We start from the raw sequence: 17,131 nt of genomic DNA on the forward strand, positions 1-17,131 counted from the left end.
CCAGAGCTGTGATGTCAGAGTCGCCGGGGACCTGACACTGACCCCGGGTTCTTAAATGATACTGAGACTCTGTCGTTCTGTCTTTGGGTGTGTGTAGGTGTGTTGCTCTGTGTGTCCAGTAGAACCTCAGGGTTGGGGTTGAGGCCTGGCCGTGTGCAGGTTCACCGGCGTGTGTCCAGCGCTATCCAGTAACAGGCTTTGTTCCAAGTTCAATAGAGGACCTTGAGACTACTGAACGTGGCCACCAGTATCAATATATTATTATATAAATGTGTTTTTAGTTTAGTATCAGTAAAATGACTTGTCTCCTGAGATGTTTGGTAGATTAGTACAAGACACAGTTCTCACTTTTGGTTGCGAGTACCTTTTTTTTTTTTTTTTTTTTTTTTCTTATGCAATCTCTTGCCTTTGGTGTGTTGACGTTGTCGCCTTTATAATATGCCTCGACACGTAACTACTGGGTTGCTATGGGAGACGGATTTGGTCCCTCTGATAGGTAGGATTAGTGTGTGTGTGTGTGTGTTAACCACTATAATTTTTTTGTGGACGGTGGGACCCTTTGGTGCAGGTGTTTATGGTCACACACACACAGTGTGTGTGTGTGTGTACGTGTTTGTATCTCCCCTGGGGTGGAGAAATTGTCTTAACTTTCAGGGGGCTCTCTCCAAATTGTTCTTCCCCCCCGCTTTGTAATTTCTCTGACGCTTCTGCTTTTTTGACACACTAACCCCTCACCGCCCCCTGCTCTCTTTGGGGGGCGGGGAAATTCAAGCGCTCCTCTGAGAACGATTCACTGACTCCACCTCCTGGCTGTTCTTACCTAACCCCACCGTATGCCCGCCCCCCCCCCGTGTCTTACGGTCGGTGTGGACGGAGAACCACGGTGTTTTTGCGCCACCTGCTGGAAGACAATGAAACTGACCGTCTGTCACACATCCCTCTGCCACGCCTCAAGAGTTGCCGGCACCAGCAGCTGATCTTTTTAACATTAACGTGTCCCAAAGTGTAATAACCTAAATTTGCATATAGAGCCAGGTTGATTTGATGACTTATTATAATTGGATTGGTTCAAACGTGGGGCCCCGGCGTCCAGAGGCTGGTGACAGATGGTACAGTCTCACATCGCCCGTCCACTCCTCTCTCTGCTGCTTATGTCTCCGATGTGGATCTCCTTCTCCTGGTCTTCACCTCCTCCCCATCTCCCCTCCCTCGCTCCCTCTCCCTCCCCCTCTCAGACGCTGTTGATCTGGGTTCCCCGGACGAGCTGATGGAGATCTCCGAGGTGGACGAAGGGGTGTGGCCCGGTCTAACGGCGGCGGCGGCGGCGGCGGCGGCGGGCGACGCGGCCCCGCCCACCATCACCATAAGCAACAGTTTCACCACGCCGGGCCTGGGGGCGCGGGCCATGAAGAAGTGCCGGCTGGCCGGGCGCACCAGCAGGGACAAGGAGGCGGGCCCGGCGGCGCCGGCGGGGGGGGGGCGGGCCGCCTCCACCGCCGCCGGCGAGGGCGCCGAGCTGTCCGTCAAGCGGCTGACGCTCACCTCCAGCCAATCGGTGCCCAAGGCGGGGGCCCTCAGCAGCCTGACGCGAACCGCCAGCGCCGTCTTCTCCCGCTCCTTCGAGGCCAGCGGCGGCGGCGGCCCGGTGCCCAACCACCACCTCCAGCAGCAGCAGCACCTCCACCACCACCTCCACCACCACCACCTCCACCACCTCCACCACTCCGGCTCCGACGCCGGCGCCCACGAGGCCGCGCGCTACTCCTGCAGCATGCAGGAGGAGGGGCTGGGGCCCAGCCACTCGCCCCTCTCCACCAGCATCAGCGTGCACCTGGGCCCCGACCTTTGAACCCCCCCCCCCCCCCCGCGCCGTGACCCGCAAAGCGCCCGTGGTCCCCCTCTTGTCCCATGTGACTCGTGATTTGCATCTGACCCCCGTACCCCGGTTGACCTGGAGCTCCAAGCCGTGCTAAGTGCAAATGACCACAAAGTATTGATTTGGAGTTCTGCTCCTGTATCACCTGCCACCATGTTCCAAGTGTCTTTCCCCCCCCCCCCCCCCCCCCTAAACCCCCACCCCCCCCATCTGTAGTGTTACCCCCAAAACACCCATCTAGTCGGCTTCCATCAGCTTAGCCAGCCCCCAAACACCCCCCCCCCCGCCCCCAACTAAAGCACCCCCAACTTAAAGGGCCAGTCCTGGGCCTGACCGATGGAGCCTGTGTGTTCTTAACCAGTAGTCCTACACCTCTTTCCCTCCTAAGGACAAATCGGTGTTCCTGCCCACAGAAGTCCCATTTTAAATGAGTCGGGAAAACTGGTGAACCTTATGCACACATTGCTATAAACTGTGTTTGAGAAGATTTGTTAAAGTGTGTGTGTGTGTGTGTGTGTGTGTGTGTGTGTGTGTGTGTGTGTGTGTGTGTGTGTGTGTGTGTGTGTGTGTGTGTGTGTGTGTGTGTGTGTGTGTGTGTCTTTTAACGGTTTTTAGAAAATTGGCTGCTGATTGATCATGTTTCCTTTGTGAAATGAAACTTGTCTTTTTCATGAACTTCCTCAAAGTAACTGATAGCAATAGCAATTGTTCCCAAAATGATCCTTCCTTTAAAAAAAAGAAACAAACCTGTGTTAACACATCTGTGGTTCATCCTCTTCTTTAAACTTTTAAAATCAACAATTCTCCAGGTTTTCCTTTGCATTCATCAAAGTAAATGGGTATAGTTTAACATCGTTGAGCTGAGGAGGAAAGCAGCAGCAGACCAACTGATTCTTCGTGTTTACAAGCGGACAGTATTGGCATCGCCCTGTGGAAGCAATATTTATGTCCTTTCTTTTTGTACTCCTCTAGCACCTTTTCTCTGAGTCGCTGTGTCCCATGGCAGAATAAAGTGTTTTACAAATGGCATGATTTTTGTTTTTTGATTTGGGGCAGTTGTCTGATGGATATCTTGTGTTCCATGTTGCAAACAGTGAGACAAAAGCATTGGATCTGTGGTATTTTTCATACTTAGAAACCAAACAAATGGTACTCATTGCTAAGTTTTGAACGTCCTCATTGTTGAAGGCTACAGAAGTGACAAACAAATGTGAACATTTCCCCATGCCTCCATGCCAAAGGTTCAAGAAACATGTGTGATACGTCCTTATTCTTTAAGAACGTTATGTGTGAAGGGTTTAGTCTTTTGGCCCCTTTAAGATAATTCCGAGAGTGGGGAATAAGAAGTTTACGAGGCAATCTTGATTCTTGTGCGCTCCAAATCACACCACATCACACTCCCAGTGGTGGGGCTGAAGGTACAGGTTTCCTTTAGTTACCTTTGTGTATTTTGGTCACATGGCATAGTCGAATTTCCACTGCTAGGACAATGGATTCATATGCAATCCATCTGCTTGTGTGGGTGTCCTCAGACTTGTTTTTATCCAAACACTCTCCAGTGCTCAAGCGGGTGCATCGTGTGGTTGTTGATGTATTTCAGTACGTGTTCCTAGGTGTCCACATTTTGGTGGGAAAGTAATAAGTACCGTCTCATTTTCTGGAGGGAAGTATCACATTTTTACAGCTGAGGGGGAAATGTTTGTTCTTGTTGTCGTACTAAAGGTGGTTTATTTTGGCCTTTTGTTTTCCTCTGAAAATAACTTGATGCTAGATTGGAATAAAGTGTGTCTATTACATTTGTGTGTTGTTGGTTTTGTTACGAGTTCTGTGGATGGCAAGTCTAGGATAACTGTTCACCGGTTAATATCCATAGGTATGGTAAATTTGTGTCTTGTGTGCAATCAAACAGAATAGGTTTGAGAGCAAAACTTTCCACACTGCAATCAAAAAATGTTTTATTGCAAGTAAAATAAATGTGATTAAAAATGTATTAATGGGAATCCAAAAGTTTTGTCTGCAAATCCAAAAGTTTTGTTTGCGAATCCAAAAGTTTTGCTTGCTGTTGAGCTGAATCTCGTGGGCGGGACCTACGCCGAAAGATGTAAGACACGTCTCTATTGGCCAGTCTCGATCGGAGTGACAGCTTGGCAACTCCGCTCCTGAGTCCCGCTCGGTCTCATCATGGACTTCAAAACTTCCTCTCTCGTTACTAACTGTGGATGTTGCCAAGCTGTCACTCCAATCGAGACTGGCCAATAGAGACGTGTCTTACATCTTTCGGCGTAGGTCCCGCCCACGAGATTCAGCTCAACAGCAAGCAAAACTTTTGGATTCGCAAACAAAACTTTTGGATTCACAAGCAAAACTTTTGGATTTGCAAACAAAACTTTTGGATTCACAAACAAAACTTTTGGATTCGCAAACAAAACTTTTGGATTTGCAGACAAAACTTTTGGATTCACAAGCAAAACTTTTGGATTCACAAGCAAAACTTTTGGATTCGCAAACAAAAATTTTGGATTCACAAGCAAAACTTTTGGATTCACAAGCAAAACTGTTGGATTCGCAAACAAAACTTTTGGATTCGCAAACAAAACTTTTGGATTTGCAGACAAAACTTTTGGATTCCCATTAATACATTTTTAATCACATTTATTTTACTTGCAATAAAACATTTTTTGATTGCAGTGTCGATAGTTTTGCTCTCAAATCTATTTTTTGATTGCAGTGTGGAAAGTTTTGCTCTCAAACATATTCTGTTTGATTGCATAATAAAGACACAAATCTACCTCCATACATAGGTGGCATTCAGTATACCTAGGAATACAACCTGCCATCTCTATTTCTTTAGAATCCTTGTGGAAACCCTTGCATTTACGTAATCATTAAAACCTATTCTATGGTGTGTCCAGAAGGGCACATACAATTATTATCATTATTTTTTTAATGAAGGTGTACACTGACAAAGGCTAAATATGTGATTTATAGAGGCCTTCATAGATACCCACTGAAGTCAATAGCGCACATCGCTATTCAACAAAGCACTACACCTACAGCAACGCCTTGAACCCGTTTACGGTATTCAGTGTCCCAATAAAAACTTGCTTAGTGTGCAACAAACACAGATGACCGATGGAGCCTGTGTGTTCTTAACCAGTAGTCCTACACCTCTTTCCCTCCTAAGGACAAATCGGTGTTCCTGCTCACAAAAGTCCCATTTTAAATGAGTCGGGAAAACTGGTGAACCTTATGCACACATTGCTATAAACTGTGTTTGAGAAGATTTGTTTTAAGTGTGTGTGTGTGTGTGTGTGTGTGTGTGTCTTAACGGTTTTTAGAAAATTGGCTGCTGATTGATGTAACGATCATGTTTCCTTCGTCTTTTTCATGAACTTCCTCAAAGTAACTGATAGCAATAGCAATTGTTCCCAAAATGATCCTTCCTTTAAAAAAAAGAAACAAACCTGTGTTAACACATCTGTGGTTCATCCTCTTCTTTAAACTTTTAAAATCAACAATTCTCCAGGTTTTCCTTTGCATTCATCAAAGTAAATGGGTATAGTTTAACATCGTTGAGCTGAGGAGGAAAGCAGCAGCAGACCAACTGATTCTTCTTGTTTACAAGCGGACAGTATTGGTATCGCCCCGTGGAAGCAATATTTATGTCCTTTCTTTTTGTACTCCTCTAGCACCTTTTCTCTGAGTCGCTGTGTCCCATGGCAGAATAAAGTGTTTTACAAATGGCATGATTTTTGTTTTTTGATTTGGGGAAGTTGTCTGATGGACATCTTGTGTTCCATGTTGCAAACAGTGAGACAAAAGCATTGGATCTGTGGTATTTTTCATACTTAGAAACCAAACAAATGGTACTCATTTCTCCAGTGCTCAAGCGGGTGCATCGTGTGGTTGTTGATGTATTTCAGTACGTGTTCCTAGGTGTCCACATTTTGGTGGGAAAGTAATAAGTAGGCCTACCGTCTCATTTTCTGGAGGGAAGTATCACATTTTTACAGCTGAGGGGGAAATGTTTGTTCTTGTTGTCGTACTAAAGGTGGTTTATTTTGGCCTTTTGTTTTCCTCTGAAAATAACTTGATGCTAGATTGGAATAAAGTGTGTCTATTACATTTGTGTGTTGTTGGTTTTGTTATAAGTTCTGTGGATGGGAAGTCTAGGATAACTGTTCACCGGTTAATATCCATAGGTGGCATTCAAGCAGTATACCTAGGAATACAACCTGTCATCTCTATTTCTTTAGAATCCTTGTGGAAACCCTTGCATTTACGTAATCATTAAAACCTATTCTATGGTGTGTCCAGAAGGGCACATACAATTATTATCATTATTTTTTTTAATGAAGGTGTACACTGACAAAGGCTAAATATGTGATTTATAGAGGCCTTCATAGATACCCACTGAAGTCAATAGCGCACATCGCTATTCAACAAAGCACTACTACACCTACAGCAACGCCTTGAACCCGTTTACGGTATTCAGCGTCCCGATAAAAACTTGCCTAGTGCGCAACAAACACCAAAATCCCATTACTTGACCGACGTCAACTCGGTACTGCTTCAATATTTAATCGCACATTAGTGTCACAGATGACTTCGACCTCTAGCCGATTCACCCACGACACTAGGCTCGGGTATACGGCACTAGTGAAGTACTAGTGGGAAGTCACCGAGCAGCGTTGCCAGATTGGCCTGAAAAAATCTGGCAACCCTGGCCGGTCGCAACCGGCCCGCAGCGCGCTACGAGAGCGCTGCGATCAGTGTTGCCAGATTGGGCCCGATTTTCCCAGCCCAATCTGGCAACCCTGTCACCGAGTGAGTCCGCTCCTGCTGTCATCCTGCAGCCCGTGATCCACACACGAAGCGGTCTGAAGCTGCACCGTGAGCCATGGCTAAACTGAGTAAAGAGACCAAGCAGCGGCTGCAGCAGGTCTTCCAATGCGGCCAGTTCGTCATCCGCTGGGGCTTCATCCCCACGGTGCTCTACCTAGGTCAGTGTCTCCAACATTCGGGGTTATCTGGTTATCTTCTGTCAAGTTAGCACTAGCAATGTAGCTTAGCATTATTTGCCTTTCGGCCATGTGTGTGTGTGTGTGTGTGTGTGTGTGTGTGTGTGTGTGTGTGATAAAAGTCGAGATCACACGCCGCGGGGACGCACGACACCGTGTGACGGTACGGGTTGGAAAGGGCCCCGCGTTTTGTCTTCACGGTCTTCGGACCTTTTCTCCGGGCCGGGGAGGCAGCAGTGCCTCGTTTGTTAGGAGCGTCTGCCCCCGGCCGGCCGGGGTTCTTCCTCGGATTATCCTTGACTCATCATCCGCGTCCCTTTTACTGACCCCGAAAGCGTCAGGCCTGAGGAGAATACAATAAAAAAAAAAAATCATAGTTATCATTCATCATCATCATCATAGTTAGTTTCCCTGCCCATGTGTTGGTGTGTGTGTGCGCATTCAGCTGCAGGTCGTCACTTAGCCGTTTATGACATCGACGTATCTGTGGTGCGATTAGTGTGTTGTGGTGAGACGAGTGTGCGGCTTGTGTCCCCCCCTTCACTCGGGGGGGGGGGGGGGGCTGTCTGTGATGAACGTGATGAACGTGCATCCGTTGAAGATACCAGCAGGGACACTCATCGACTCGTCGTGACCTCTACATTTGGGGGGCATTAGCTCAGCAGGAGGTAGAGCGGGTTGGCTGGCTGGTAACCGGAAGGTTGCTGGTTCGTAACCGGAAGGTTGCTGGTTCGATCCCCGGCTCCTCCTAGCTCCTAGAGTGTGGAGGAGTCCCTGAGCGAGACGCCCTCACCCTGACTGCTCCTGACCCGATGGCTGTCGCCCTGCGTGGTCGACACCACCGCCGTCGGTGTCAATGTGTCAATGTGTGCATGAATGGGTGAATGTCAGTCAACACTGTAAAGCGCTTTGGATAAAAGCGCTGTATAAATGAGGACCATTACATTTGTGGCAGGGGCTGAACCCCCTATGGGGTTGCAGGAGAATGCGGCAGGCTGCCGACATAAGCTATCGATATTTCGGAATCAATTGCATCATGCAACAAAAAAAAAAAAAAAAAGGTCTGACTTCCTGTGTCCGTTTGGGAAATACTTCCCCAGGGCCCACACATACTTTCGATTCCAGTGAAACTTTAGTTATGACCTCAGAGAACACGTTCAATCATAATGCAGGCATCCGGTGAGCCACATCTGTTTTATGAGTAGCGGTAATCCTCCCACCGAGCCTGTCTCACCGTACAGTCGGCAGATATTGGGAGGTGATGTTATATTCCTGTGAGCCAAATCCAGATTGCGTAAATCCTGCCACTAAAAGTAAAAAATGTGTCAGCCCCTCTCATTTCCCGTCTGGATGGATAAAGTATCTTGGTCTTATCGTAATAATCTATTTCAAGGTTGTTTTCAAATGAAGGCCTTAATATGGAGGCGTTTTTCATTTGTATAAAGAATGAGTAATGGTTGGCCAATGAAGTCCAGAGGCGGAGTGTGTAACTTAGGAATAACTTTTCTTACGAAAGTTTTGGCTCTCCTTAGAGAGACAAACTACTTGGTCACAGTAGTAACCTTTTCCAGTGCATTCTTCCAGTATTCTATCTTGATCCAATTCATTCTAGCAGAGTGGTCGAATATGTTTTGGTCTGCAACTACAAGTAACAGTTATCTAGCTATCTTTGGTTTTATGAACATATTGTATGTTGTATTGAACTTATTGTACCGGCAGCAATATATTGTTGTTTCGCTTTCTTCTGACAATTGGAATTATTGTAAGTCGCTTTGGATAAAAGTGCCTTCTAAATATAAATCTATTGGTTTTAAGGGAACATTCATAGCCTGTTATCGGACTGGTGCTAGGGTTAGCCACCGTAGGCCTGTATCGTCACCAACACACTCTTGTTTGTGTATCAACTCTTTTTTTCTGGCTCAGCCCTTAATGCAACGTTATTGTTAACATACGGACCCATGCAGATTGGACCTTAGGGGTATTCCATCAAAGTCGCTAACGGAGGCGGCGCTTAGTTGATTAAGCCCGGTTATAAACTAACGCCAACTTCCAACGTTTTCGCGTGTTTACGTGCGTTCACAAGATGTGTAACCAGCCCAGAACCGTGAATGTCGATTCATGGATCAAATGGCCGAAAAGGACAGAGCGGGATTCTTTTCCAGCGGTGAACTTGTGAGCTTGTGGAGGTCTATGAGGAGTACAAGCATATAATAACTAACTAATAACCATTAATAAAAACAGGGCGGCCGCCTGGCAAAAAGAATCGCAGATCGGTTTAATGCGTAAGGAAGGAGTATTAAGTGTAAGATATTTTAATTGGATATCGACCATGGTTTTGTAATTTAATTTAGGAAGGATTACTGGAGAGATCAAATAACTTTTCATGCCATTTATTTTCCATTTCTTTGAAGAGATAGGCCTAGCAAATGCAGCCAGAAGAAAATATTCTAAATTGACTAACCATAGTATTTATCTCAACAGAATCGGTTGCCTGCCTTAACAACTGAGCACCTAAATCAATTGGCTCTTCGTCTAGAAAAGGGCATGCCATGCTTATGTACCCTAGTCCTCTTGGAAGGCCCATCCTACCAATAAATTCATACATTAAATTCACCTATTAATGAACTCACCTGAATGGAATTTATGTGGCTGACAATTTCCCATGCAGCAGTGTCTTTGTCATTGTTACCAAGACTTCACTATCAGTATTGTTAACATTAACATCAACTTCACTGGGGGTTTTGCAAGTTATATTTGGGTTCTGGGGAAATTGTAAGACATAATTGTTATATAAAAAGTATATTGTTTGGCCTACTTTCTCTGACACAAAGGGAATTACAAAAAAAAGCCAATGCCAATGACTTCTCAAAAATCGTGAGGACTAGGCTTGGCGGAACCTTCTGTTGGTACACGTGTTTCCGACAGATGGACTTCTCTGAAACACCGCTCAAGTAAGCCTGGCAGTTAGCCTGCCACCGAACAGGTTAGTTTGGTGGGATAAATCCCCATGGTTACTTAGCGGAGAGTCCCTTAAGTCACGTAAATGGAACGGAACTCTTCACTGAGAGTTTGCCAGGCTTGTCGAAATAGGCCCGGCTTTGCGTTTAGCTTGATTGATGGAATACCCCTCTGGTCATTTATTTTTATTTGTGATCAAAGTTTGTTGCCAGGTTCTAACTTGACTTGGAGCCTCCTGAGTGGTTGGCAGGATGCCCCATGAGTATGATGCTCCATTAGGGTGTACCTGATGGGCTCAGACAAAACCTTCTTTTTTTTAAATGTTTTCATTTCAGGCTTCCAGCGTGGAGCAGATCCAGGGATGCCTGAGCCCACAGTTCTGAGGTTTGTACAAAATGTCACTTTTTTGAGGACAATACCTGTGATCGAGCCATTGTACCCTTCCCTCCTGGCTTCATCAAAACCTCAGTTAACAATATAATACGGCTAAATCATTTCCCTGTACTACCTTGTAACACAGCCCTTTCGTCTTTCTGAATCAATGGCCGTTTCTCAATACCAAGTACGCGGACTACGTTCTCGCGGACTTGGAAGTACGTACTTGGCAAGTCCGGACTTTCAAGTACGGACTTCCGAGAACGCGAGTACGCACCTGCAATTGGAACAGCAGCGGACTCGATGATGCATTCTGGGATATTTAACGGTCCCAAGTCCACACGAGTCACCTCCGATGCGTCCTCGGTAGAACGGCCTCATCGAGAACGCATCGAGAACACTTCCGGGTTTTACGACAGTACTCGCGTTCTCGCGTACTTGGAATTGGAACAGTGATTGGGCTACCACTGATGACGTTTATCGAGAACGCAAGTACACGAGAACACACGAGAACGCGAATTGAGAAACGGCCAGTGTGTTGGTCAGTTTGGAGTTTGTTGAATAATCGCAGTGATACAGCGCGCAAGTGCTCTCATCACAAAGACCATGCTGTACTACTGGACAAATGACACGGACAAAGCATTGTCCACTTCAAAGTCTCAAGGGACGTTAACAGGTCTGCCGTGTTGATTCTGTTTTATTTCTTCTCGACTCTCGACTAGTTTGCTGTGGGGCTGAGGAAGACTCTGCACGCGACTGACCACCTCCATCCATCATTCATCACGTGGCCGGGCGCTGCCTCAGACAGTCAAGCGGATCACAACGGACTGTTCCTGTAATAACTTATGGCCCTCAGAAATATAGCATATATAAAAATACATAGAATATGGTGTCTGTATTTATGTCTGAATTGCAGATGACCAAGCGATCAATGTTGATGATGATTGGAGGAGGAGGGGACGTCGCACGACTCTTTGTTAATCTGTTTATATTTGTGTAATGCTGTGTTTGCATGTGCAGTATTGTTATACGCATATCTGCACACGTTGGAAATGGCTGTTTTTATCCTGGAGATTCTGACAATAAACCTTCAGTGAGATTACAGTGTCTGCGTGTGTATCTGCATATCACATTTTATTTATTTTCAAGATTTCCTTTCTGTGGCATCTTAGTTTGATACACGCAACAATAAACGCTGTTGAGTAATAGATTGTTCCCTTGGGACTGTACCACTGTAAGGTCTGGTGGTCACGCAACACACAAAGTACTGTTTGGCCGGTGAGGTTCAATCCTGGAGAAACATTCATTTGGTATGGTCCAAGTTACTCTTGGACCATACTCTTACGCTTCACACTCTACCTGGAAAGTTGTACACTATATGTTCATGCTATATTCTTAGCTAGGTAAAATCTTGTGTGTGTGTGTGTGCACGGGCATTTGTGTAATTATGACTTAAAAATGCATATCATTAAGACAAATTGCATTGGACATTTGTTTATTTAACACACTTACAAAAATAAAATGTCAACTTTAGAAAAGGTTTAATTAAAGAAAAACTAATACATTATTCTTGAAACCTGACATTGACCGGTGCAGTTTCAGCTTTATAAGTGATATTTTTAATAAATATTTATAATATTTGCATCATTGAAATATAAAAAAGTGTCCAGTACCAACTGGCTACAGTACATTCAAGGTAAGAAAATACGTTAAAAAGATCTCATGTAAACAGCGACTTCAACAACGCAAAGAACAAAGACCATAATAAATAAGTTCAACATAAATAATGATAAATTAATTAACAGTTACGAAATAACCTAATTAAATAACCTAATTAAAACACAGAACAAACCGTCGCAACTCATTTCGATTTGACAAGCGAAGACAAAATCTTCCCATTTGTAAATCACTCGGAGCAGCTTTGAACGCGGTTCCGTTTTGGGGCTTGGATTTGGACTTGGAGCTGTAGCTCTGTGAGCCGCGGCTCTACCTACGGCCGCTACCACACCTTCTCCTTGCGGGAGAGGTCGCGGCGGCTGTCGATCAGGAACAGGTGCAGCCTGCGCAGGATGCTGTGCGCCGTGAGCTTCCTGTCGAAGGTGTTGTTGTTCTCCAGACCTCTCAGTATCCTCTGGGCCTCGGCGTCGCCGAGCTCCGCCAGGCGCTCCGGGTGCCTCATCTGTTGGGCAGACAATCAATAAATAACGTGTTTGGTTTAAAAACAGGACTGCAGTGGACTGTGGTCGGCAGTGGCGTAAATATCGACGGTGCAACCGGTGCAGCTGTCCGGGGCCCAGACGCCGTCAGGGGCCCATGGAGGAAGCCTTTTGGGTCCCCCAAAATACCGTCCTTATATTTGTTATTTCTTCCCCATATTAATATTGTCTTTATAAAAAATCAGATCGCAACTCCGCTATGGCATCAACGGCGCAAAAATATCTGCACCGGGGCCGTCGACCGTGATGTTACGCCACTGGTGGTGGGATGCAGCCCTTTGTGCCTTTGTGTTGTGTTGTGTTGCCCCCCACCTGGGCCAACTTGTGTGTATTCATTAGGGGCGTGACGATACGCGCATTCGAACCGAAATATTTTGGTACGGGTCTAACGGTTCGATGCACTTTGTTTCATTTCTATACGTACAGAGAAAAACAAAAAAAACTTTAATTAAGTTTTTATTGATGATCACACACTCTGTGACTGTCTCGTCTCGTCCTGATGTTTTGCGTTGAGGACCACAATGGAAATAAGTCCTGGACTTTATTGCGTTTTTATCCTCGATTGTATTTGATGTATTTTCATTTGTGTAAGGCATTTGTTTGATACAATTTAATAAATCAAATCAAAATCATTTTTTTTAAATAAAATAATAAAAACTGCTGTACCGAAAAACACATACCGAACCGTGACTTAAAAAACCGAGGTACGTACCGAACCGTGACTTTAGCGTATCGTCACACCCCCTAGCGTTAACAGAGGAGCAGTAACGCCGTTCTCACCTTCTCCTTGATGAGACGAATCAGCAGGTCTCTGTTGACCCTGATGTGCGGCAGAAGGGCGTTGTCAGGGTACTCCTTCTTCACGTGCGTCAGCAGCACCTTGTACACCTGCAGACCCTGCACCAGCCTCAAGAGACACGCCTCCTGCGCACCAGCAGAAGAGAAGAGAGAGCGGGTCAACCTCCGCGGCGCAGCGGCACCACGGGTTGATGTGGGCCTAATCGTATTTGCAAATGAAAACGCAATGAGCCAGAAAAGGACCAGCCGCCAGGCTCTGTTAACGCGTGCGTCGGGAGTCAAGGACCTGTGTCTCTCTCAGTGATTATATATGCAATATACAAGGCTGAACATACAAGCCTCTATTACCCAGATGAGATGTAATTGTACACATTGTATACATTTATTTCTGGGATACAACCCTTTACATTGCCATGGGAAAAAGTCACAAAGCTAAAGAATGACAAAGTCAAATTAGTTTAGCCTATTTCCAAGCATAATTCCAAGCAATTAATAAAGATCTCCCCTACATAGGTTGAATGATATTTATGTAAACTCTCACTCTGTCACTGTCACTTCTAACAACAATTTCATGCAATGCGTTTATTTTTATTTCTCATCCATTCTCTTTATGTTATTTATTACATTAAGCGTATATAATTAGGCCCCCCGGCTTTACCTTGTTGATGGTGACCGGGCAGCCTGCAGGAGGCGAGGGGACGTCGGTTCGTTCCAGAAAGTCGTAATTTGCCCGGTTTGAGAATTCATCTTCAAACTGGAGGAGTTTGGGAAGAATGGTGAAATGTTTAAATATGTAGTACTACAGTTATTATAGGAATCAAGCAGAGGGATATCGACATCGTCGTTCCTGTTTCCCATTTTGTCGTCTATATACACTATACACGAAAAGAAAAAAATCGAACCACGTGACAAAAGCAAATCAATTCAACATCTAAATTAAAGTAAACCAACAAGCAAAAGCACCGCGTTAGGACACGGGCAGGACCGTCTCTGCCGCCTATCGGGACCGCTCACCTGTTTCTTGTGACGCGTGGTGGACGCGATGAACACACCCCACACCGGGGAGTCGCAGAGCAGCCCGGGGGCCTCCATCTCCTGGCCCGGAGGTTCTCCCGACGGGCGGTCCAGCAGGTGGGCCGACGGGGGGGTGGCCAGCGGCCTGGCCAAGGTGAACCACGCCAACGTCCCCAGTGTGATCGCAGAGCGCAGAGGGAAGTCTGCAGGGAAGGGAAAGGAGCGAGTGAGGATAAACCACACACACACACACACACACACACACTCACACCACAACAGCGTGTGACAAAAGAAAGTGTCGCCTGCACAACAACAACATCCGCTCGACTTAGACCTACTTGATAAAGAAGTCATGTTGCGATGCGAACGTCAACTTGTTGAATACCTTATCTTGAGGAAGAGTGTATTTATAGCACGTTTCATATTGCTGTGATTTCCCGATAACTTTCGTTACCACCCAATTCTGCCTGCCCCCGTATTCGCCCATGACTTAGCCAGATGGATTTTGCTTAACTCGGATATCCGGGGGGGGGGGGGGGGAATCGATGAATAGGATTCATCGATCCTATCGAGTGGGTCAATTGTCCTAGTCAGCAGAAAACTACTTTGAACAACTTATGTCCAGTGGTCACGTGGAGGACGACAGCACTTTTTTTTTCCTCAATGAATGATAGTATTATTCAGATCAAATCCCATTATGAGACTGGTTAAAGCCTTTGCCTTTTAATGTATATGTATACATATATATATATATATATATATATTGCAATGTATCATCAATGTATGTAGGAGGATAATCCCCCGATGTATTCATGATTTAATGAGCTCCACTAAGGCACTTTCCACTTTAAAAAAACTTTCCTTAAATTGTGCTTTTCAAAGAACCCAATAAAAGTGAAGACATTTGTGTTGTTCCAATGCTGCGATGCTGCCAGTGGCGGTCTGGGGGTTTCCAGGGGTGACGACGGCTCTGTGATGGCAGAGAGGGCACTGCTTGTTGTTATTGGATCCTTTCATTTCTCTCCAAGTGCCTTGGAGAGAGAACGCAGCGTAGGCCAATCCATCTGTGCGTGATTACGGAACTGTCACTCTATCTATTTATTACAGTTGATTTTCGTTGTTATGTGGAAGAGGAAGTGGACGTGAGAGGATACATTCTAAGAATCGTTACTCAGCAAGACGTCAACAGGGTTGAGTGCCCTGTGCTCACCCACCGCCCCGCCGCCGCCGCCCCGCCGTCTCCGTCATCCTCGTCTGAATCCCTTCTCAGAGGGAGCTCAGGACTCCAGACTCCGGTGCGGTCTGGGTTCACTCCGGGGGGACATTGTTTATGCTGTAATCAGAACTCTGACTCAAGCAAGCGCCCCCCCCCCCCCCCCCCCCCCCCACACACACACACACACACACACACCCCACCCCCCCCTGGACGGTATGGCTGTTTGGGTTCAGAAAGACTGATTTCCATGTCGAGGAAGAAGCTCACAAATGTGTCGGATAGGTTGAACCTGAAACACGTTATGAATATGCTCTTATATCTAAGTTTTGTTTGTCAGAAGAACAGTTTCTCCTGGTGTTAAGTTGTGCTGTCGTAGAAGATGGCATCATTTTGGAAGAACCCACTCAAGTACCTACTGGAAAGTGACACAATCCAGGCATGTACAGCCCACCGTCACCATCATCACACGGGGAGGGGGAGGGGTTGCAGTCTGCAACCTCACCGCAATATGTTTCTACCTTCTACACGTTGGACACTTAATAATCATTTTAGCTTCATCTTTATTTCATGTCCGCTGTTTGGTACCTTTAGACCCCGCAGCTCCCCGCAGCTCCGGTACCCCTAGACCACCACACAGGGGCTCCGGTACCCCTAGACCACCACACAGGGCTGTGGTACCCCTAGACCACCACACAGGGCTCCGGTACCCCTAGACCCCCACACAGGGCTGTGGTACCCCTAGACCACCACACAGGGGCTCCGGTACCCCTAGACCCCTTGACCAGGCGTGCGGTGTAAAAGGATCAATCTGCGATCTGGTGCACGTCTGCTGTACGGCTATTAAGAGTGTATAAATGGCCTATTCTTCAATTTATACACATCTAGTTAAAGTGGTCATCTCTGAGATTTCCGTGTCGTTCTCTTTCGCCTCCCTTTGGCGACACCTTTGTGGTATTAAAGTATTTGTTTTGTTCGAATATCACTTTTTTTTTTCACACACACACACACACACACACACACACACACACACACACAAACACACACACTTCAGATACAGGTCATGCAGTCTATAGGGAAATTACTTTGTCAGTCCTTCCCGCTCACACAACACACATCTTCCAAGTAGTGTTAAGTAGTAATCGGTTGCTTCAATCACACAGAGGACCCAAAACAAACAAAAGTATCTTTTCAACGATATATTATTTTTCAGGGCGCAAATTTTTCCTGGCACAAGCGCACGTGACGGTCGTCTCGTCACGCTAATAAAAAAACAAATAAACCGCTAATAAAAACAAATAAATTCCAGCAAAAAGTGTTATCTTGTCATGTGCATACGCATGGCACCGCCCTTATACACACACACACACACCAACACACACACACACACACACACACACACACACACACACACACACACACACACCCCCCACACACACACACACACTTTTTAATTAACTGAGTCTAATGATTCAGTGCAGACATCATCAATCTAAGCCTGGTATCCGATACCCCAAATATGACTTTTCTGTATGACTCAACATACTGTATCTGTTAACCCTGGAATTTCAGCTTCTTGAAATTCTCCTGTTCCAGTGAATGTCTCTGAGTAATGGGTAAAGGGCAGGAAATGAAAGTGCTCTGTGACTTTGATAACCCC

At 45.9% G+C, this 17,131-nt stretch overlaps 4 protein-coding genes across 7 annotated transcripts in view; 3 read left to right on the plus strand and 1 right to left on the minus strand.

Annotated features, from left to right (window-relative positions):
* hycc1 (hyccin PI4KA lipid kinase complex subunit 1) overlaps positions 1-1,380 on the plus strand; it is a 19,921-nt gene extending 18,541 nt beyond the window's left edge. For all 4 annotated transcript variants that reach the window (XM_084484392.1, XM_084484394.1, XM_084484393.1 and 1 more), the window contains one exon: positions 1,236-1,380. The gene's annotated coding sequence lies outside the window, so the exon portion shown is untranslated. The remainder of the gene's footprint in view (positions 1-1,235) is intronic.
* LOC311365270 (hyccin-like) lies at positions 1,107-3,664 on the plus strand (the record flags this gene model as incomplete). The annotated part of the gene is made up of 2 exons (XM_084484792.1): positions 1,107-1,128; positions 1,236-3,664. 2 exons carry the CDS (start codon positions 1,107-1,109, stop codon positions 1,847-1,849), a joined length of 636 nt encoding a protein of 211 aa, XP_084340918.1. The 3' UTR covers positions 1,850-3,664.
* Positions 3,665-6,713: 3,049 nt separating this feature from the next.
* Positions 6,714-11,329, plus strand: tomm7 (translocase of outer mitochondrial membrane 7 homolog (yeast)). The gene is made up of 3 exons (XM_084484617.1): positions 6,714-6,879; positions 10,191-10,239; positions 10,953-11,329. The coding sequence occupies exons 1-3, from the start codon at positions 6,777-6,779 to the stop codon at positions 10,966-10,968; spliced, it is 168 nt and encodes a 55-aa protein (XP_084340743.1). The 5' UTR covers positions 6,714-6,776; the 3' UTR covers positions 10,969-11,329.
* Positions 11,330-12,229: 900 nt separating this feature from the next.
* On the minus strand, positions 12,230-14,612 carry LOC311365271 (interleukin-6-like; the record flags this gene model as incomplete). The annotated part of the gene is made up of 5 exons (XM_084484793.1): positions 12,230-12,409; positions 13,227-13,370; positions 13,903-13,998; positions 14,259-14,461; positions 14,597-14,612. The coding sequence occupies 5 exons, from the start codon at positions 14,610-14,612 to the stop codon at positions 12,230-12,232; spliced, it is 639 nt and encodes a 212-aa protein (XP_084340919.1).
* Between the last annotated feature and the right edge of the window lie 2,519 nt (positions 14,613-17,131).

The sequence above is a fragment of the Micromesistius poutassou genome (assembly GCF_964030765.1).
Source record: "Micromesistius poutassou genome assembly, chromosome: 20".
NCBI lineage: Eukaryota > Metazoa > Chordata > Actinopteri > Gadiformes > Gadidae > Micromesistius > Micromesistius poutassou.